The 22939-nt window shown below is 40.9% G+C and overlaps 1 protein-coding gene across 6 annotated transcripts in view; it reads left to right on the plus strand.

Moving 5' to 3' along the window:
• The window catches only part of Cenpj (centromere protein J), a 60031-nt gene extending 39134 nt beyond the window's left edge, over positions 1 to 20897 (plus strand). For 2 of the 6 annotated variants that reach the window (XM_017795924.2, XM_029559262.1), the window contains exons 8-16: positions 2883 to 3015; positions 5037 to 5202; positions 6766 to 7008; positions 9142 to 9223; positions 15335 to 15399; positions 15607 to 15720; positions 16914 to 17054; positions 17127 to 17410; positions 20549 to 20897. In XM_017795924.2, the coding sequence (XP_017651413.1) occupies positions 2883 to 3015; positions 5037 to 5202; positions 6766 to 7008; positions 9142 to 9223; positions 15335 to 15399; positions 15607 to 15720; positions 16914 to 17054; positions 17127 to 17410; positions 20549 to 20741 (1421 nt within the window). In that variant the 3' untranslated portion in view covers positions 20742 to 20897. The remainder of the gene's footprint in view (positions 1 to 2882; positions 3016 to 5036; positions 5203 to 6765; positions 7009 to 9141; positions 9224 to 15334; positions 15400 to 15606; positions 15721 to 16913; positions 17055 to 17126; positions 17411 to 20548) is intronic. The other 4 variants (XM_008824353.3, XM_029559263.1, XM_029559264.1 and 1 more) reach the window with 4 other exon arrangements.
• The last annotated feature ends 2042 nt before the right edge of the window (positions 20898 to 22939 follow it).

Genomic DNA, 22939 nt, shown 5'->3' on the forward strand with positions numbered 1-22939 from the left:
ATTTTTTGATGTAGGCACTTAGAGCTATAAACTTCCATCTTAGGACAGCTTTCAGCATGTCCCAGAGGTTTTGTTGTATTGTATTGTCCTTTTAGTTCCAGGAATACTTTTATTTCTTTCTTAATTTCTCTTTTGACCCATTCATCATTCAGGAGTGTGTTGTTTAATCTCCATGTGTTCATGTGGTGATTAGGGTTTCTTTTGCTGTTGATTGTAAGCTTTATTGCATTGTGGTCTGATAGAATGCATGGAATTATTTCAATCTTTTTGTATTTGTTGAGGTTTGTTTTGTGCCCCGGTATATGGTCGATTTTGGAGAAGGTTCATGGGGTGCTGAGTAGAAAGTATGCTTGGGTGTAATACTCAGTAGATGTCTGTTAAGTCCATTTGATACATGGTATTGTTTAATTCAGATATCTCTCTGTTAACTCTCTGCCCTGTTGACCTATCTAATAGAGACAGTGGGGTATTGAAGTCCCCTACTATTAATGAGTTGGGATTAATCTGGGTCTTAAAAGTCCTGTGATATTGTTTTTATGAAGTTGGGTACACCAGAGTTTGGTGAATTATGTTCATGATTGTAATATCTTCTTGATTTAGTGTTCCTTTGATCAGAATGAAGTGGCCTTCTTTATCTCTTCTGATTAATTTTAGTTTAAATCTGTTTTGTCAGATATTGGAATTGCTACGCCTGCTTTTTTCTTAGTACCATTTGCTTGGTATATTTTTTTCCATCCTTTCACTTTGAGATAGTGTCTGTCCTTGAAAGTGAGATGAGTTTCTTGCAAACAACAAAAAGATGGGTTTTGTTGCTTAATACATTCACCTCTTGACTGGGGAGTTCAGTCCGTTAATATTTAAAGTTCTTAATGAAAGATGAGTATTGAATCCTGTCATTTTTATTTCTGTTTACATTCTTGATATAGCTATACGTTTGCACAGTTATACCTTCATTCAATTTCTGTCTGCAACCCCTTGGGCATAGTCATTCCTTTCTTCAGGTCTTTGTATTGCTTCCAGAACTCTCTGAAGGGCTGGTTTTGTTTACATGAATTCCTTGAGCCTATTTATGTCATAGAAGATTTTTCTTTCCCCTTCGACTATAATAGACATTTTGGCTGGGTATAGTAATCTGGGTTGGCATCTGTGGTCATTTAACACTGGGAATACTTTGGTTCAGGCTCTTCTGGCTTTCATAGTTTGCACTGAAAAGTCAGCTGTAATCCTAATGGGTTTTCCTTTTTATGTGACTTGTTGTTTCTCTTTTGCAGCTTTCAATGTTGTCTCTTTGTTTTGTACATTTAGTGTTTTTACTATGATATTCTCTGGAGAGATACTTTTCTGGTCCTGTCTGTTTGGTGTTCTATATGCTGCTTGTATTTGTATGGGCATGTCTTTCTTAATTTTAGGAAATTTTCTTCCATGATTCTGTTGAAGATCTGGTCTATACCATTATCTTGGGATTCTTCCCCTTCCTGTATGCCTAAGATTCTTAAGTTTGGTCTTTTTATGGTATCACTCAATTCCTGCCTATTCCATTCTTGTGATTTCTTAAATTTTTTATCGTCTTTGCTTGAGTGGTCTAGTTTGTCCACTTTATCTTCTAGTCTTGATACTTTGTTTTCCATTTCATTCATCCTATTGGTGAGGCTTTCTCCTGTCCTTTCTAATTGGCTTACTGAGTGTTTGACTTTCTTCTTCATTTCAGCCTGGGTAGTCTTCAGTATATCTGGTTCTTTTCTGAATTCATTCAGAAGTGTATCCCTATCTTCCTTCAGTTCTTTGATTTCTTTTTGTGTGTTCTTTACATTCACTGAATTCTGTTTTGTTTTGCTTTTTTTTTTTTTTTTTTTTTGGTTTTTTTGATAAAGGGTCTCCCTTTACCCCCAGCTGTCCTGGAACTCATTATGTAGACCAGGGCTGGCCTTGAACTCACAGAGATCCACCTGCCTCTTCCTCCTGAGTGCTGGGATTAAAGGCCACCACGCCTGGTATTCACTGAATTCTTTTATCATGTTTATAATATTTCTTTTCAGTTCCATATCCTGCATTGTCTCTAGGGGGTTTTCATTGTACTCTAGAGGACTATTGGTATTTGGTCGGGATATGTTTTCTTGCATTTTCATGTTATTATTTTTCTCTGTGATTTTGACATATGAATTTTTTTGTAGTTTCAGATTCTTGTGTGAGACTCAAGCCATTTCTCTACTATCTATTCCTGCCTGGCCTGGAACTCACTCTATAGTCTAGGCTGGCCTGGAACTCACTCTATAGTCTAGGCTGGCCTGGAACTCACAGAGATCTACCTGTCTGTGCTTCCCAAAGGTGTGCATCAGCATGCCCATCTGGTTTTGTTTTTAATGCAGTATGGCACTGGAGTTTATCATAATCTTGATTTTGGAATTAATATCTAGCTAGTGCTTCTTCTGTTGTAAGCTTTTTGGGGGCGGGGCAGGGGATTGTCTTTTTGAGACAAGGTCTCCCTGTAGCCCCAGCTGGCTTGGAACTATGTAGACCAGGCTGGCCTTGAACTCTCAGAGATCCATGCGCTTCTGCCTCCTGAGTGCTGGGATTAAAGGCATGTGCTACCACACCTGGCTCTAAGCCTTTTTTATATTTTATTTATTATTATTATTTTATGTGTATGTGTGTATTGCCTGCGTGTAGGTAAGTGCACCTGTGTTGCGCAATGCCTGCGAAGATCAGACGAGGCCGTCAGATCCCCTGGAACTGGAGTTACAGACAGTTGTTCGCTGCCTTGTGGGTGCTGGGATTCGAACCCAGGTCTTCTGCAAGAACATCTAGTGTTCTTAACCACTGAGCCATCTCTCCAGCCCCTGTAAGCCTTTTTTAATATTAATAATTTATGGTCTGTTTTGTAGGTGACAATGCTCGATCTCAGGTTTTGAGAGGGAAGGTTATTGAATTGGAAACAGAAATAGAAAAATTTAAAGCTGAGAACACATCTTTAGCTAAACTTCGAATTGAACGAGAAAGTGCCTTAGAAAAACTGAGGTAAGTTTCACATCAATGATTTGAGGAAATACAATAATTTCTTCATATCTTTAAAACTTCATTCACAGTACGTGAAAAAGTTTTGATCACTTTGAACAAATATAAATGAAAAGGAAGTGGAATTTCTGTTATATCATTTTTTTATTAAGGTGATGTAGCTCAGTTCGGAGAGTGCTTGCCTTGTATGCATGAAGCCCTGGGTTTGACCCCCTGCCTACATAAGGTTGGGAGTTGTGGCATGAAGCAGGAATATCAGAAATTCAGGGTTATTCTCAGCTACATAGTTTGTTCAAGCCAGCATGACTACTTGATACTAACACTTTGAGACAGAATCTCACTATATAGCTCTGGCTTACTTTGAACTCTATGTAGATCAGGTTAGCCTTGACTTTAGAGATTTACCTGCTTCTGCCTTCCAAATGATGAGATCACCACACCTAGCTAAAATAAACCTTTTTAATTAAGCACATTATTCAGTTTAGCCAAATGTATTAAAAGGGAAATTGTCTTAGTGGTGAGGTAATAGATTGAAACTTAATAAGTTGTTTATAGCCATGAATTTCAGTGGTAACTGTAAGTAACTGAGTGAGAAATGCCACAGAGTTTTGGGTAAATCAGGAGACCTGTATTAGCTGGCAATCAGAGAGGGGGAGAAGCAGGGCAGGGTTTATAAAGCTTAAAACCTCAATTACATCATACCAGGGGCAAAACCAATAACCATAACATCAGATTACCATAGTTACACCAGACCAGGGGCAGGTCAGTTAACAGAGGTTTTCACTTAACAACGTTTTGGTTAGGAAAAAACAAATTTCTCAAAATTGTAGAAAAAATGGGTTCCATGGAGATGCAGGTACAGCTGGGAGGGGGGACATGCTACATGGCTGCTTGTAAGTTTCGGCTATTGTAGAAACAGTGTACTCTCTGAAACTGCCTGCATGAGATGGTTCTGCCTGGCTGGCTACAGTGGGAATGGCTGGACAAAAACAGGGTAAAGCAAAAATCAGCTAGAACAAAATAGAGTTAGTTTTGCCACTTTCCTTGGTTGGCCTGGAACTCATTATGTAGACCAGGCAGGCCTTAAACTCAGAGATCTGCCTGTGACATGCTTTGATTAAAGACATGTGCCACCATGTTCAGCTTATGTTTAGCTGTCTTTTTAGGGATTTTTAAAAAATTTTATGTGTATCAGTGTTTGCCTGCATGTATGTAAGTGTACCACGTGTGTGCAATGTCTGTGGAGGCCAGAAGAGGGTGTTGGATCCCTAGAAACTGGATTTAAAAATAGTTGTGAGCCACCATATGGGTGCTGGGAACCAAATCCAAGTCCTCTGCAAAGCAGCCAGTTCTCTTAACCACTGATTTCAGCTTCTTATCCTCATAATTTCCCACCCTTTCCCCTGGCTTCTAGTATTTCATAGATTTATCTAAAACTCTTACTGTCTATGAAATTTATTATTATTAGAGAGAACAAGTGAGAGAGTGTGAACAGGTTCATGCATGTCACAGTGCATGTGTGGTCAGAGGACAGTTTTCGGGAGTCTGTTCTCTTCCACTATGGGATCTAACTCAGGTCATCAGGTTTTCATAGCAGACACTTTCATCCACTAAGCCATCTTGATGGCCTTATTGTCTGCTTTTCCCATTACAATATAGAAGGCTGACTTGTCTCACTGCCTAGCAGTGTGTGTGATTCACGGTGGGCACCCAGTAGATACTTACTGGATGAGTCAAATACTGAGGCCAGTGGATTGTAGATGGATTCACTTAGCTCAGTAATTTTGAGGATGGCACTTCTTTACTAGAGATTGAACCCAGGGCTTTGTTGTTTGTCGGTTTACTTTTGGAATGGAGGTCTCACTCTGTTATTCAGGCCAGCCTTGAATCCAGTACTCAAGGGGTCTTCTGTCTTCTTTGGCCCCCCACATGCTAGGACTAAAAGCATATACCATCACATTTGGAGTACATGGATCATTATACTGAGATTGTCCCATAGATCACAACATTATTAATCATTGTAGGAAAGAAATTGCTGACTTTGAGCAACAAAAAGCAAAAGAACTGGCTCGAATAGAAGAATATAAAAAGGAGGAAATGAAGAAACTACAGAAAGAGCGGAAAGTTTTTGAAAAGTATACAGCAGCTGCAAGAACTTTTCCAGATAAAAAGGAACGTGAAGAAATACAGGTGTGCTAGTTTTTTACATAATATTCATAAATCAATAAAGATGATAATCTTGTAAGAATCTCAGAATTATTTGCTGTTTTATAAAGAAGTTGTGGGCTGAGTGTTGTGTTACATACTTAATTTCAGCTCTTAGAAAGCTGAGGTAGGAGCATTATGAGTTTGAGATCAGGCTAGACTACAGGGTAAAGTCCTATCTCAAAAAAAGAGGGGTTGGGGCTGGAGAGATGGCTCAGTGGTTGAGAGCATTGGCTGCTTTTGCAGAGGACCCAGCACCCACATAGCAGCTAACAGCCATCACTAACTCTAGTTCCAGTGCCCTTTTCTGATCTCTTTGGGCATTACATGACACAGGTGCACTTATATATATTCAGGCAAAACACTCATATACATAAAAAATAAAAATAAAGGCCAGGTATGGTGGCGCATGCCTTTAATCCCAGCACTTGGAAGGCAGAGGCAGGCAGATCTCTGTGAGTTTGAGGCCAGTCTGGTCTACATAGTGAGTTCTAGGCCAGCTGGGGCTACAGAGAGACTCTCTCAAAAAGACCAAAAATAAAATAAAATAAAGTTTTTAAAAACGGGTGGAGAGGGTGGGGGAAAGAAACTGGGTTATCAGTTCATTATTCATTCAACAAATAATCTGAGACACTGCATCAGGAATATCTTTTTTTTTTTTTCAATTTTTTATTTTTTTTTGATCTTTTTGAGACAGGGTCTCCCTGTAGCCCCAGCTGTCCTGGATTCACTATGGAGACCAGGCTGGCCTTGAACTCACAGAGATCCGTCTGCCTCTGCCTCCTGAGTGCTGGGATTAAAAGGTGTGCGCCACTACGCCCGGCAGGAGTATCTTTTATAGTCTGACTTTTGAAGATACAGTGTACTAGTCCTTATTAATATCTTATTTGTTATTTTTATTTTATGTGTATGAGTGTATTGCCTGCATGTATGTGAGTGCACCCGTGTTGTGCAATGCTGAGGAGGTGAGAAGAGCGCCAGATTCCCCTGGAACTGGAGTTAAAGATGGTTTGTAGCCGCCATGCGTGTGCTGGGAATCAAACCTGGGTCCTCTGCAAGAGCAGTCAGTGCTCTTAACTGCTGAGCATCTCTCCAGCTTATGCCAAATTCTTCCTTCTGTTTATCAATTTCTGTAATTTTTTTACTCCTCTTTAGCTAGTGGTTTAGGTTAGACCTGTATTTGCACCTCCCTCTGCATTTTCCTGCCTTTTGGATTGTTGACAGAAGGGGAGGCACTGACCTGACCTCCTCCCTACCCCTGAAAAGTCCAGTGTCATCTACTGGCAAGGCATCCTTTCCTGCTGTCTGGCTATTCTGCTTCATTGATATGTCCTTTTTTTCCCATCATACTGTCTTTTCTTTCTTTCTTTCTTTTTCTTTTTGAGACAGGGTCTCCCTTATAGCCCCAGCTGGCCTGGAACTCACTATGTAGACCAGGCTGAGACCTTGAACTCACAGAGATCCACCTACCTCTGCCTCCTGAGTGCTGGGATCAAAGGCGTACGCCGCTGTACTGTTTTAAGTCTAGTAATTCTTTTCTTTTGAGAGGCTTTGAAGCAGCAAATAATGGATTTACAGGAAGATTTGAAAAGAAAGGAAACAAAATGGTCAAGTACACAAGGTCGTCTCAGAAGCCAGATAGACATGCTTGTCAAAGAGAATACAGACCTCCGAGAAGAGATAAAAGTAATGGAAAGGTTCCGGCTAGATGCCTGGAAGAGAGCAGAAGCTATTGAGCGCAGCCCCAAGGCCTCTCAGAGCATGACTGCAACAAAAAAAGATGACTCCATGGTAGGTTTAGGATAGTTGTTTTTGCCAAGTTGGGATGATGGTGAATGTTTATATATTTAAACTCATAAAGCCAGAAAGTGGAGTGGTGGGTCCAGGGGGTGGGGAGCTAGTATTTAATGGATCAGGGTTTCCATTTTACAAGACTGAAATGTTCAGGAAGTGGATAGAGGTAATAATTGGCACAAGGTAAAAGCAACAAAGTTCCAGTGTGAACTCAAAATAGTTCAGGGGGTTGGAGAGATGGCTCAGCAGTTAAGAGCACTGGCTATTCTTGCTTGGCCCAGGTGCAAGTCCCTGCACCCACAAAATGGCTAATAAACATCCATAACTTCAATTCCAGGGGATCTTCTGACCTCTGTTGGCATTACATGACACGGGTGTACTTACATACATGCAGGCAATATACTTACACACATAAAATAAAAATAAAAATGGCTCATGGAGGGAATTTTGGATGATGAAAATTTTACTATTTAAAAAATTATGTTGCCATATTTAGATACTTCTCAAATTCATTTCTGTAATTCTTATAAAATTGGGAAGAATTGCCAAAATAAACTGATAATTTCAGTTAAAGAGGTCATGTAAGGGTCAGGTATGGTGGCATACACCTTTAATCCCAGAGCTTGGGAGGCTGAGGCAGGAAGTGCTCTATGAGATCAAGGTCAAGCCTGGTTAACAGAGTTCCAGGCCAGCCAGGGGACCCTGTCTCAAAAAACAAAAACAAGAAACAAAAAATATTTTCCCCCAAATAGAATAAAAAAGGTTCATGTATGCAGTGCTTTGCAGAATCACATGAACAGGCCCCTTGCTAATCAAGAGACTGGTTCTCTATGTGTGAAAGTGGACTGTGGCAGGTACAGGGCCCTGAGGGTGTGTTGCAGTGGACAAAACACACAAAATTCCTTGCCCTCGTGGAACATATCTTCTAATAGCCACAGAATGATTGTAAACATGGTCAGTAGAGCTTACAGAGGACCAGAGGCCATGTGCTGGAATACAGTAAGTGAGAGAGCCATTGGAGGATAAAGTCATGGGATATTGTGAACCAGGTTCATTAGGCCTTAACTGGTTCCTGTGAGCACTGGGGATTTTCCTGTGTGAGCTGTGAGCAGTGAGCCTTGAGAAAGCCTGCAATGTGTAGGCAGCATAAGGAACACAGTGATCGTGAGGTGAGTTGTGTCTGAGCGCCGAAGACACAGGTTTTGAGGACATGACAAAAATATGGATCAAATGGACTATTGGGGCCTTATTTTTGGGCCTTGTATTCTCTAGGCTGAAGACATTGTCTGGGGGAGAGTTTTAGAGGGATAAGCTAGACAGACAGAATACAGTACCCCAGAAGAGGCATTTGCCTGTCCTCCACAAATTCTTGATCATGGATGCATCAGAAAATGGAGAGGAGGTAGAAGTGGTGTGTGATGAACACCAGAACTGTCCCATTGTTGGACCACTGTGAACATTTTGCTGTGCTTTTGTATGTGCCACTTGAAGACAGTTGTAGAAATTATGGCAACTCAGCCTTAAACACTAGCATCTTGCAAAATGACACTGATGTTTTGAAGATACCCAGTAAATTATTTGGTTGAATACTCCATCTTCTGGATCTTTTTAAGTAGGTTCCTTTGGAATTGTGATTGCTGCACTTGTCTGTATTGTAGGTATTTTTAGTATTGATAATGACAAATTGTGGGGTTTCTCATTGGGGTTGTCCTAGGTGAGGCAGGACAGAAAACAGATTGGATGGGAAGTAGATCAAGACACTGAACTGAAAATGTTGGAAGTACAATCTCCCAGGGAGGTGGGAAGGGCTTGGCAGGGAATGCTTGAGATGAGTGGGGGTGGAGAGTAGGGTCACCTCATCCTTGTGCTGAGAACTTGGAGAATGAGGTCCAGCAGGGGCAAGAGGGTAGCTCATGGGAAGAGGCTGACACGAGGGCCTGTGTTGTGTCCTGACTTGGAGAGTGGTGTTAGGTTGCAAGGAGTGTGTGGTTCATTCCTGGATAGCCATAACTCACCTGGCTGTTGGGACAGAGGAGTGCAGATGGGCAGCTACTCTTTACTAGCTGAGGAGTTTCACTCAGGTTGTGAAATGTAGACTGACACTTTATATTCAAAATTCTCATATCATAGAACTCATCTATTCGATTTCAAAAGAGTCTTTCTTCAGGAGCCCAGGTAGAAAAATATAAGAAAAACTATTTTCCAACACAAGGTAAGAGGCTACATGATCTTTTTATATATTGCATAAGAATAGAAAATTTCAGCTCAGTATGGTGACTCATCTGGAATTCCACAACTTGGGAGGTTGAGGCAGGAGGATCACCACAAATTCTAGGCCAACCTGGGCTACAGAATAAGACCCTGTCTTAGGGGGAGGGATGGGAGTAGGAGAGAGGATTTATACTCAATAATTACATATTCTAAATGGAATTGAAGCCCTGTGCCCTTACATCCACACCAGTTCTTTAGTTTCTCTGTATTTCAAAAGAAAATTAGGAAACAAATTGATAAAGGAAAATGAATTTATTTACTGTTTGGCCAAACTGTAACAGTTAAATTTTATAGGAAAGATGAAAAAAAAGCCAGGAAGTTTGCATATATTCATTTAACTATAGAATAAGCTGTCAGAACCCTGTGAGATCTCTTTTTGAGAGGCAAATTCCTCCTCTGGACCCCAAACTCCAACCTTTCCTTCCCCCATCATGCAGTTCCTAAGGGAAATTTTAACTTTTAAGGGTCTGTTGTTTTAGGATCCCTATTTCAGTCTTATCCCTCAGGTTCCGAATTCTATCAGAATTCTGTTTGTTTATTCCTGTACTGCATTGTGTCCATAAATTGATATATTATAGCCAGGAGTGGTGGCGCACGCCTGTACTCCTAGCACTTGGGAGGCAGAGGCAGGTAGATCTCTGTGAGTTCAAGACCAGCCTGGTCTACATAGTAAGTTCCAGGACAGCTGGGGCTACAGGGAGACCTTGCTTAAAAAAGATTAAAAAAAAAATTTTTTTTGATGTACTATTGTTTTATACTCTTGTTTCCTTTTGTAACTGGCTTTTTCTCTTAGACTATGTGACTTACCCAACATGAACATTTAAATCTACAGATTTTTTTTTTTTTTTTTAGACAGGCCTGGAACTTGCTATGTAGACCAGGCTGGCCTTGAACTCACAAAGGTTCGCTTGCCTCTGCTTCCTGAGTGCTGGCTCAGATGATTGATTTTAAGTTCTGTAGACCTTAAAGTTTATTTGCAGCTAAGTAGTCTGTTATAGGCATTCTGGCCTTTCTTGGTTTTGCAAGATGATGATCAGATGATGGCAGAGCAGCCATCACAGTGTGGTTTCTCTAGAATGCACATCAGGCATTGAGCCTTGTCAGTTTTTCCCTTTACAAAGTGATTGTGCCAGGTTTTTGGGTTTTTTTTTTCCCCCTTCTTCTTTTTACTATTAACAGACTATAATCCTCAGTAATTGATGACACTTGATCTGGTCAGACTATGAAATTTTGCCCCATCAAATGTGAAAGAGTGGTTCACTGTGGTTTTAATTCATATCCCCAGTCTCTGAAAAAGTATCTTCTTACATGTCATGAATGTTTGAAATTCCTTTTTTTAACTTTATTTTTATGATTGTTTTGCCAGCATGTATGTAGGTGCACACGTGTACAATGCCTAAGGAAACCAGAAGAGGGCATCAGATTCCCTAGAACTGGAGTTCTGGATGGTTGTCAGCTGCCATGTGGGTGCTGGGAACCAAAACTAAGTCCTCTGCAGAAGCCCCAAGAGATTCCTCTTTTCTCTATTACCTGCTTAACATCTTTTGCCCATTTCAAATTCAGGATATGTGACTGTAAAATTTAATTCTGTACAACAAAACTTTGTTAGTTACAAGTACTTCAAAATGTTTCCTCAATCTGGGCTTGGGTTTTTGTGTTTTTTTTTTTTTTTTTTTTTTTTTTTTGTCTTTTTGAAACAGGGTCTCCTTGTAGCCCCAGCTGTCCTGGAACTCACTATGTAGACCAGGCTGGCCTCAAACTCACAAAGATCCGCCTGCCTCTGCCTCCCAAGTGCTGGGATTAAAGGTGTGTGCCACTACACCCAGCATGGGTTTTTGTGTCTTTTTATGTTCCTTTTTTTGAGATGGTTTTGTTGTGTAGCCTAGGTTGGTATTGAACTCATTGTCCTCCTGTCTCAGCCCCCTAAGGGCTGGAATAATAGGTCTGCGTCACTGTTTTACCTTTTAAAATTTTTTCATTTTTATTTTATGTGTATGAGTGTTCTGCCTAGATGTTAAGTGCATCCATGTCATGCAATGCCTGCAGAGGCCTGGAACTGGAGTTATGGATGGTTTTTAGCCACCATGTGGGTGCTGGGAACTGAACCTAGGTCCTTTGCAGAAGCAGCCAGTTCTCTTAACCACTGAGTCATCTCTCCAGAGGCCTATTTTACCTTTTGATACTGAATTTATCAATCTATTATTTATTTCTGTCTTTTTAAAAAATATTTTATTGCCAGGTGTGGTGGTGCACGCCTTCAATCTCAGCACTCAGGAGGCAGACGCAGGCGGATCTCTGTGAGTTCAAGGCCAGCCTGGTCTACGTAGCGAGTTCCAGGGCAGCTGGGGCTACAGGAAGACCCTGTCTCAAAAAAGACCAAAAAAATTTTTTTAATTTATTATTTTAAAATATTTTATGTGTATGTGTGTATCGCTTGCATATGTGTATCGTCTGTATGTAGGTAAGTGCACCCTTGTTGTGCAGTGCCCACAGAGGGCAGAAGAGACTGTTGGATCCCCTAGAATTGGAGTTACTGAGAGTTGTTAGCGGCCATGTGGGTGCTGAGATTTGAACCTGGGTCTTCTGCAAGAACAGTGTTCTTAACCACTGCACTATCTCTCCAGCCCCTATTTTTGTCTTTTTGAGACAAGGTCTTTCTGTTGTCCCAGCTGCAGCTCGCCTGGAACTTGCTATGTAGACCTGGCTGTCCTTGATCTCACAGAGATCCGCCTGCCTCTGTCTCCTGAGTGCTGGGATTAAAGGCGTGCCTACCATGCCCAGCTTATCAGTCTATTGTTATATTATTATTATTATATTATTATTATTATTATTATTAACCTTATTATTTTATGCTTTTCATGATGTTGGGAAATTCTCAGTCCTGAGGCCATGAATATACTTTTATGAATGCCTTTCATATCTGGGCCTAAAAAATTACTTTTATGAATTTAGAGAAATATGTAGAAAATATGCATTCTGGTTGCCACCACCTGGTCTAGGTAGGTTGGTAGTGCCTATCCTTCCTCTCCATGGCGGCCCATGGTTTTGCTGCAGGTGTAGCTGAGGAGGAACCTTTCAGTAGTTGTGCTGGATAGCTTCAGTTGTCAACTTGACACACCTGGGAAATTTAGTTGGGGAATTTCTTCTATTGGATTGGCCTGTGGCCCTGTCTGTGAGGCATTTTCTTGGGTGTTATGGGAGGACCCAGCCCACTGTGGGCGGTGCCACCCCTGGGCAGGTGGTCCTGAGTTGTATAAGAACACAGGCTGAATACAGGCCAGGGGAGCAAGTCAGTAAGCAGCATTTCTCCATGGTCTGTACTTCAGTTCTTGTCCCGAGTTCCGTTCCTGCCTTGGCTTTCCTCCACAATGAACTGTGCTGATAAACCCTTTCCTCCCCAAGTTGGTTTTGGTCAGTGTTTTTATCACGGCAATAGAAAGTAAATAGGACAGTGGCTTTTGACCTTCATAACTAGAGTCATACTGCTTGCATTTCTTGTTTTTCATTTAACTGTGTTGTTGACCTACAGTCCTTTGGATCTGCAGCTTGTGTTCTCTAGCTTTTTCTGCAGGGCAGGCTCCACTTATGAATGCACTACAGTGGACTTGTCTTCCACTGTCAAATTCACTTTTATAAATTGGCATTTGAACATCATGGACATTCTTGTCTGTATCTGGAATACACATGCATATTTCTCAGGGCACATAACAAGGAATGCAATGACTGGGGAATTGGTAGACTCTCTTTAATGCTTATAGATCATGCCAAAACATTCCCCAAAATGATAGTACACTTAAGTTTATTAGTTTATATGGTCTGTGTGTTTGTGTGTGAGCTGTATGTGTGGAGGTCAGAGGAACACAGGAATTAGTTTTCCTCTTCTACCACTTAGGACCTCCAGACTGAACTCAGGGCAGGTCATCAGGCTTGGCAGCAGTGCCTTTACCCTCAGAGCCATCTCCTTGGCCCTGGTTTTACATTCTAAATGGCTAGGAAAATACATGTTTCGTTCTACACCTTGCTTAGTACTGGGTGCTGTCAAATCTTAGTTTTTGCTGGTCAGGTAAATGTTTAACTCTTGGCATCATCGTAGTTTTAATTTGCATTTCTCTGAATACTAGATACATTGAACACTATTTTCTCTGTGTATTAGCTATTTGAATATTTCTTTTGAGTACTGGGAATTGAACCCAGGGCTTTATGCTTACTAGGCAAGTCTGTAAAACTGAGCCATCTCCCCAGGCCTGGATTTCTTCCCTTTTTTTTTTTTTTTTAACCCATTGTTTTTGAGGTTTCCATTCCCTGATTGATTTATGAACGGGTTCTCCCTCCACTCATTAGAATCCACAAGTGTTGCAAATATCTTCTCCCAGCCGGTAGCTTGTCATACCTTTTTTTTTGAGATGGTGTCTCACTAGCCCAGGCTAGCCTTGAAGTTGCTATGAGGCTGAAGCTGGCTTATAGCTACTCTTTAAAAAGATATGTTGCTGGGCTTCAAGTTTGTTCTGCATGGTAATGTTACTTTATGTTTTCCCTTACCTTGTGGTTATGAACCACACCTCTTGTGGAATCTCTTCTAGTCCTTTCAGTACCACTTGTTACTTGGCTTTTTTTCTCCTCTTATGTGTGTCTGTGCATGTTACAGGGATGGTGTTCCTGCTTATGTCTCTGGGATCTGTCCTGCAGTAGATAATTTCATAACTGAGAGAGACTTAAACTTGATAGCCAATGAACTGGTAGGGCTCAGATTCTGGTTCTGCTTTGTTGTAGTTAACACCTACTCCTGCAGAGGCCTCTCAAGTTGTTGGCATGCACCACTTTGCCTTAGCAATGTTTCTTAAAATTCACCTCCTAGTGTAGGTGGCAGTATGTGTACTTACTTTGGAATGTATGGCTTATTGATACCATACATGGTGCTGGTCTGTATCCCATACCCGTTTCTTCAGTCTTTTTGATTTCCTCCAGAATACTCCTGGGCCTCTTCAGTTATTTGAGCCTGGCCCTTCTTCGGGATTATAAATTCTTTGAGAGCAGACACTGTCTTCGTTTTTCTTGGTCACTGAAGACCTAGATACTTGTGTAAATACTTGAACAGTGGAGGACTCTTAGAAATTAATAAAGAAAACTATTAAGGCTTCCAGCTAGGTATGGTGTCATATGCCTATTAATTCCAGCACTTGGCAGACAGGGGAGCACAGGTTCAAGGCCATTTGAGTTACATGCTGAGAGACCCTGACTTGCTCCTCTGTCCAGTGCTCAGAGGAGCAAAAACCAAAACAGGGACTGGGGAGATGACTCAGCAGTTAAGAGTACTAACTGCTCTTTTTTTTTTTTTTTTTTTTTTTAGTATTTTATTATTTTTATTTTATGTGTATGAGTGTATTGCCTGCATGTATGTAAGTGCACCTGTGTCCTGTGATGCCCAAGGAGGTCAGAAGGTGTTGGATTCCCTGGAACTGGAGTTACAGTTGTTAGCCACCATGTGGATACTGGGAATTGAACCTGGGTCCTCTGCAAGACCAGTCAGTGCTCTTAACCACTGAACCGTTTTTCTAGCCCACACTAACTGCTCTTACAGAGGTTCAGTTCCCAACACCCACATTAGGTGGCTCACAGCTGCCTATAACTCTAGCTTTAGGAAATCTGATGGCCTCTTGCTGCCTCCAAAGGCATCCATGCACATGAGTATACATATGTGTAGACACACATACACATAAATCTAAAAATCCCAATCCAGCAGGATTTCTAAGTAAAATATCAGTTCACAAAAGGAATATGACAAAGGAAATGTTTTTATTTCCTTATCTTGTGCAAATGTGTATGTGTGTGCTGATGTGGGAATGTAAAAATCAAGATGACAATTTGCGGGAGTCAGTTCTCTTCTTCTACTATGTGAGTTCTGGGGATCAAACTGAGGTTGTCAGGCTTGGTGGCAAGCACTTTTACCCACTGAGCCATCTCGTTGGTCCCCAAAGGAAATGTTTAACCAGGATACTAACTTAAATATTTTAATTAAGCATTAAGAATAACTCTGACAATTACATTCTAACAGGGAATCCATCTCGAAGATCCAAGTCTATACCATCTCATGATTTGGGCAGCTCAGATAAAGGACAAGTAAATCTTTTTATATTGTTAAATATTCAAATGTAGATTAGATTTGAAATTGATTTTAGTTTCTAAACCAGGTATAAAGGAGGCTGTTTATATAACATTGTAAATGTTTTATATATAATACAAAACACTAGTTATAGAGTCCTGTGATAGCAGGCTCTGACTTTAGTAGGTGTAAGTTTTAACTGCTGGAAATATCTTGTCTTATAGGTTGCCTTGCCCAGGGAACCACTTGAACCAGTAAATTCCCCAGATCTTGAATATAAAAACAAAGAAGAAAAAGAGGAAGAAATTCAGGGAGAAATCAGTCATCCTGATGGAAAGGTTAAAATATTGTTTCATAATAATGGAGTACAAAACAAACATGGATTAAAATAGAAATGTGCTTAGATTCTGAAAAATAGTCATGAGTTGCTTAACAAGAGGGATATGGTCTGAGAACTATATTGTTAGTGACTGCCATGTGAACATCATAGAATATACTTACACAAGCCTGGATGGGGTCACCTACCTCAGACCTGGGGAATGCCATGTATATGTCTATGTGTAGATATATATGGGGTGTGTGTTTATTACTGTGTATATGGTAGAGCTAGGGCCTGGCTGGCCTATATGGTTCCTAGGGCCTAGATGAACAAAGTAACAGAAGGTTAGGTGAAGTGGCTCATGGTGGAACATAGCATATTGTGCATGTTAACTTTTTTTATATTAGGAGTGTACTCTAAAATAATCATATAGAAAACACAATAAACCAGTAACAACTGTTTGATAATAAAGTGTTACATACTTTATATAACTGTGTGAGCTATACTTTTCTATAGCCATCAGTACAGGTTTACACCATCAGCACAAACACAAGTAAAATGCTGTAGGACGTCTAGGTATAAGGATAAGGTTAGGGGTATCATCATATATGTGAACCATTGGTGACTGAAATGCTGTCATGCGGGGTTTGGCTAGAAATGATCCTGCAGACTATGGATAGTGGCTTAGTTTCAGGCCTGTGGGGCTTGAACATTTAGTGATGTTAGAAAAGAAGAAACTTGTCCGTTTAACTTCATTCTTGCATTACACAGCCAGAAGGCCTCCAGCGTTTCTTTTCTGCAGTCTTGTGATACTGTCCTGGAGGCAGGGTCTTTCTCTGTTGCTAGCCTGCATAATTTTACTCTTGGCTTTAGCAAAGTTTTTGACTAGGAAAAGTGAGTGTGTCAGCCAAGAGGGATTGAAAAGAGAAGGGACATAAACAAGGTCTGTTAGAGGGAGATGAGCAGGGATGTTCTTTTAGGTTTATGGAAAAGTCTGTTTTTTCAAGTATCTTGTGCATTTAATTGAAATTACAGGGCCAAAGTTCAGTCTGGCACTGACGACTGAGGAAGACAACAGTCAAAAGGAAGTAACCATACTTGACTGGGGTCTCCTGTAGGACACCAAGTTGTCAATGAGGTTTTCCATTTCAGATGAGTCTGTCATGTAATCCCAGGTGAAATCCTACCTACCAACATTTTGTGTCTTTTTAGGTAGAAAAGGTTTATACGAATGGGTACCGGGTTATACTCTTTCCCAATGGAACTCGGAAAGAAGTGAGCGCAGATGGGAAGAGCATCACTGTCACATTTTTTAATGGCGACGTGAAGCAGGTTATGCCAGATGAGAGTGTGGTACGTTTCCCCAGGGGCACTTCTTCCAGGCTCATCATCTCAGAAGGGCCACTTGACCTCATGTCTTTACAGGTCTACTACTATGCAGCTGCCCAGACCACTCATACCACGTACCCGGAAGGACTCGAAGTCTTACGTTTCTCAAGTGGACAAATAGGTACAAACATACTTGCCCTCCGTCTGTTAAATGCTAACCTACCTTTAAAAAATATTTATAGCATCCTTTTTGAAACAGAAAAACATTTCCCAGATGGAAGAAAAGAAATCACATTTCCTGACCAGACCATTAAAAACTTATTTGCTGATGGACAAGAAGAAAGCATCTTCCCAGATGGCACAATTGTCCGAGTGCAGCGGTATGGTACTCTTAAGTTCTCTTTCTAGTTTCCAGTTTTCACGTTCAACTGTTATTTCCACTTGGGATTTTTAAAATTTTTAAACATTCTGGGCTGGGGATATAGCTGAGTGTATAAGAGCACTTGCTATGCAAGCATGAAGACCTGAGTTTGAACCCCCACCACCCACATAAAAAGCCAGGTGTGATGTGTGTGTTTGTAACCCCAGTGTTGGGGGCAGGAGCTGGGAATGGAGACAGGCAGATTCTGGAAGCTCACTAGTCGGCCACCCGAGTCCAGGTGGCAAGCTTCTAGTTTAGTGAGACCCTGTCTCAAGGGAATAAGGTAGGATGCTATAGAGGAAGACACCTGAAGTCCCCCTCTGGCCTCCTCATGCACAGGTGCGTGCACCACACACATACAAGTATAAAACAAGCAAAACATGTGACTCAAAGTTTCAGTGAGTTTATAAGTGAACAAAGACACTTTGAGAAAAGGTGAGAGGCAGTGTCAGCATTTTAAAGTTTAGAACCAGTGTGAGATAACAAGGATTTAGAGGCAGGCTGCACAGTACTTAGAAGAGGGGAATGGTAGGTGTGCTGGATAGCTTTAGTGTCAACTTGACACACCTGGGTTGAGGGAGCCACAATTGGGGAATTGGCCTCTTTTGGACTGGCCTGTGACCATGTCTGAGGGGCATCTTCTTGATGAGTGATGTAGGAGGGCCCAGCCCATTGTGGGTGGTGCCACCCCTGGGCAGGTGGGCCTGTGTTGCATAAGAAAGCAGGCTGGGCAGAGGCCAGGGGAGCAAGCCATTAAGCAGCGTTCCTCCATGGCCTGTGCTCCAGCTCCTGCTTCCAGGTTCTTGCCCTGAGTTCCTACCTTGGGCTCCCTGATGAACTATGACCTGGGAGCTGTAAGCTGAATAAACCCTTTCCTCCCCAAGCTGGTATTGGTCAGAGTGTTTTGTCACAGCAATAAAGAAACAAACTAGGACAGTAGGACAGTAGGTATTTGTTTATAAGTTTGGCGAAACCTGAAAACTGAAAGACAGAGAGAGGGCCCTGTCAGGGGTACAGCTGACCCAAACCACCACAGCATGTTTAGACTTTCCTGCCTTGATTGTATTTTGAATTTTTCAACCGTTCTGCCCATTTTGTTACAATTTGCTTTTCTGGCATACCTGATCCAAACCTTTAAAATCAACAAGCTCTTCTTTTGCTTTTTGGAATATTACATTTCTTCTTCTTCTTGTGTGTATGAGTCTGTTGCCTGCATATAAGTGCACTTGTGTCATGCAGTGCCCATGGAGGTCAGAAGAGGGTGTTGAATCCCCTGGAACTGGAGTTATGAACAGTTGTTGGACACCATGTGGGTGTGGGACCCAAACCTGCATCCTCTGCAAGTACAGACAGTGCTCTTAACTGCTGAGCCATCTCTATAGCCCCAGATACATTTCTGAAAGTTAGTTTTATGTGGTTGCTGGCTATCCAATCCATGGCAAAAAAAACCTTCCTTTTGGGGGGTGGGCGGGGGGAGACACAGGTTCTCTCATAGCTCAGGCTGGCTGCTGGGATTATATAAGTATACAACACCTGATGATAAAGATCTTCTTATCCCCACCATTTTAGTTACAGCCCTGGTGAAGCTCTGCCACTTTCAGGGTCCATTTTTCAGTTTTCCCTTCTTTTATCCTAGAACATGACAGTGAACTAACCACCTTCCCCTTAAAAATAACCAACATATCAATTAATCCAAGGTCAATGGTACAAATTGGCCAAGAAAGCTAAAACCAATTCAGGCCATAAACTTCTTATAGTCATGATGCTTGTTTTCCTAAAATGTAGAAATCTAATGTGGAAATTTGGGACTCATGTAAATAGATTGTTTTAAAATTAAAGGAAAAACTTGGAAATCTTTTATACATTGAAAAACATTAGAAAAGTTTTAAGGTTTTTTTACTGTTACATTTGAAGTTTTGCATAATATACAGTAGAAGAAATGAAATTCTGTGTACTCATATACCAGCTTCAACAAATACTAGCTCACAGCTAGTCTTTCATTCATTTCTCAGGCAAATTCCAGGTTAGTTGAGTCTGGATTAATTTTGCATTTTGAACTTAGAGCAGTGGTTCTCAAAGTGTGTGCACTGCATCGCTGGACTGAGTCTGAGCCCAGTAATCTGACTGACAGTTCTCCAGGATACTGGCACTGCTAGGGCAGGGCCACAAGGGAAAGTATCGACTTTTGGAATCACTTTGGTGTCTTACCCATGTTTGTGACACCTGCCCATTTGTGCTCACAAGTGCTGACTCCCAGTCTTTAGCTCCAGGCTTCTACTGGTAATGGCACTTTAGAATTTGTTTGGAAACTCACTTGGAATGCCTCACAGGCATGCCCAGCAACCAATTTGGTATTAATTTTCTCATACTCCGCCTTTTTGTTTGTTCAACACAGATCTTGAATCTGATCTTTTGCCTTCTCAGGAATAAAGTTCTTCCTCACCTAATGGAGAGCAAGTACTCAGGTGCTGCTCAGTGTAGTAAAAAGGAGAGCCATCCCCATTTTCCTCCAAGGAACCCTGGTAGCTACATTTTAGAAAATGACCAATTTGATGGGGCACATCTTTAATCCCAGCACTTGGGAGGTAGAGGCAGGCAGATCTCTTGAGGCTAGCTTGGTCTACGTAGCCAGCAGGGGCTACATAGTGAGACTCTCAAAGACAAGTAAATAAAAATAAGCTTTTCATGGTCACAAGTAAGGGCTAATTAGATAACTTGAACTGAAATAGAAATAGTGCAGTAACTTGAAATTTTCTAGGGAAGAGGACTAAGGAATGCATTTAAGAGAAGAAATAATTGCCATAATAAATTGACTACTTTTTGGTTAGCTTTCCTGTTGGGTATTTCTTTTTTTCTCCTAAGATGCTGAGAATTGAACCAGGCCTTGTGCATACTAGGCAAGTACTTTTCCACCCACTTCTATTTCAGATTTTACAGGGTAGTGATGTAGAATTTTGCTTGTATAGACCACACTGGTCTTGAACTCTTACCTCAGCTTCCTGGGGACTGATCTGACAGTCAGGTACCACTATGCCTAATTTTTTTTAATGAAATTATGTATTTTTTATGAAGTTGTATTCTGTTTTAAATTTTACAGTGATGGCAACAGAATCATAGAGTTTAATAATGGCCAAAGAGAACTCCATACTGCCCAGTTCAAAAGACGAGAATATCCGGATGGCACTGTCAAAACTGTATATACAAATGGTCATCAAGAAACAAAGTACACATCTGGTCGAGTAAGAGTTAAGGACAAAGACGGTAATGTTCTAATGGACACAGAATTGTAAAAATCCTTGTGATTAATCATGAAGTAACACTTAAGTGGTTTCCTGTCCAAAATATGGACATTTCTTGTGTATTCAGTTGTTTAATTTATATATATGTATATCTATATAGAGTATGTATGTAAATGTAAAAGATTATGTTTGAATTTTAAAATAAAATTTTACCACACAGTTTCTTCCTTTTATATTTTTTGAAGTGAAAGCAGTTCACAGACAGTTATCTTTCAACAGTTAGGAAAGTATTATTTTGTTATAAAGTGTAAGTTTTTAAAATAAGAAAAGACAAGAAGTGTATCAGGGACTGGAGAGATGATTCAGCAGTTAAGAGCACTGGTTGCTCTTGCAGAGGACCCGGGTTTGAGTCCCAGCACCATATGGCAGCTGACAACTGTTGGTAATTCCAGTTCCAGGGGATCCGACACCCTCTTCTGACCTTTGTGGACACTGTGACATGAGTGCATACATGTAGGCAATCCACTCATACACACATAACACACACACACACAAATGGTAAATATTTTTAAAAGTATATCAAATACTGATCCATAGGTACAGCAGCCATGGAACGTGGACTTGTGCAGAAACTGAACTAAGAGTAAATGTCTCTCCAGACAAAACATGACTATAGTCAGTACAAAATGCAAATCTTCAGCTAGTACAGAGGTTCGTTAACTGTAATAGAATGGAATGAGTACAGTACATCAAACAATATTACAAGCAGTAAATCATCTTATTAGAAAGCAGTTAGAATGAGGGTGACTGTATAATTTGTCAAAAATGGAACACTTTAGAATGAAGCAGGTATGGACAGTAGCTGGTGTAAACTGATCACAGTTCCCTTGATGTTATTTTTTGTTTTTATGAAATCTTTTAAAAATATATTTTATGGGACTGGAGAGATGGCTCAGCAGTTAAGAACACTGGTTGTTCTTGCAGAAGACCTGGGTTCGAATCCCAGCACCCACATGGCAGCTAACAATTGTCTGTAACTCCAGTTCCAGGGGCTCTGATGGCTTCTGTCCTCCACAGGCATTGCATGACACGGGCGCACTTACCCATGTGTGGCCAATACATGCATACACATAAAATAAAAATAATATTTAAAAAATTATTTTTATGTGTATTGCCTGCCTATATGTAACTGCACCTGTGTCGTGTAGTGCCCACTGAGGTCAGAAGAGGGCACTGGATCTGGATGATTGTTACAGTTGGTTGTTAGCCACCATGTGGATTCTGGAAACCAAACTGAAGTCTTCTGTTAATTGCTAACTCATCTGCCAGCCTCTCCTTTAATGTTACTACCAGAGAAGACGCTGTAGGCAACAGAAGCAAGCTGTGCTCAAAGGAAGGCAAGTTGCTTACTGCAAGTTTATAATTAGGACAATAAATACTGATAAGCACTTAGTTTAAAAAAATCAATTTCAGGGATTTTTTTTTTTTGTCTTGAGACAGGGTCTCCCTGTAGCCCCAGCTGTCCTGGAACTCACTATGTAGACGAGGCTGGCCATGAACTCACAGAGATCCACCTGCCTCTGCCTTCCAAGTGCTGGGATTAAAGGCGTGCATCACCACACCCAGCAATTTCAGGTTTTTAAATAAAATATGAAAAAAACTCACAGAAATACATTACTTTAGGATGGTGAAGAATTTTTAAATAAGACATGAAGCAGAGACTTAAAAGGAAAAGGCTTATGATTGAAAACCTGTCAAAAAGGGAAAAGAGACACTGGGAGAGATGGTTTGCTCAGCATTTAAGAGCACTGGCCGTTGTTCCAGAGGACCTGGGTTTGATTCCCAGCACTCACATGGCAGCTAAACAACCATGCATAACTCCAGTTCCAGCGGATCTGATGCCCTCTTCTGACCTTCACAGGCACTTACATGCAGGCAATACACTCAATACACATAAAATAAAAATAAATATTTTTTTTAAAAATTGGAAAAGAGGCTGGAGAGATAACACTCACTGCTCTTCCAGAGGGCTAGGGTTTGGTTCCTAGCACCCACAGGGAGGCTCACAACTGTAACTCCACTTCCAGATGGTGCACATACATGCATGCAGGAAAAACATAAATACATGCAGGTAAAATCACGCATCCACATGAAGTAAGTAAATCTTAAAGGGCAGCGGGGGGGAAAGGCTCAGCAAGACTGGTGGGTAAAAGTGCTTGTGGAGTAAGCCTGAAAACCTGTATTTGATT

Source organism: Nannospalax galili, unplaced genomic scaffold (genome assembly GCF_000622305.1).
Source record: "Nannospalax galili isolate Female #2095 unplaced genomic scaffold, S.galili_v1.0 scaffold388, whole genome shotgun sequence".
NCBI lineage: Eukaryota > Metazoa > Chordata > Mammalia > Rodentia > Spalacidae > Nannospalax > Nannospalax galili.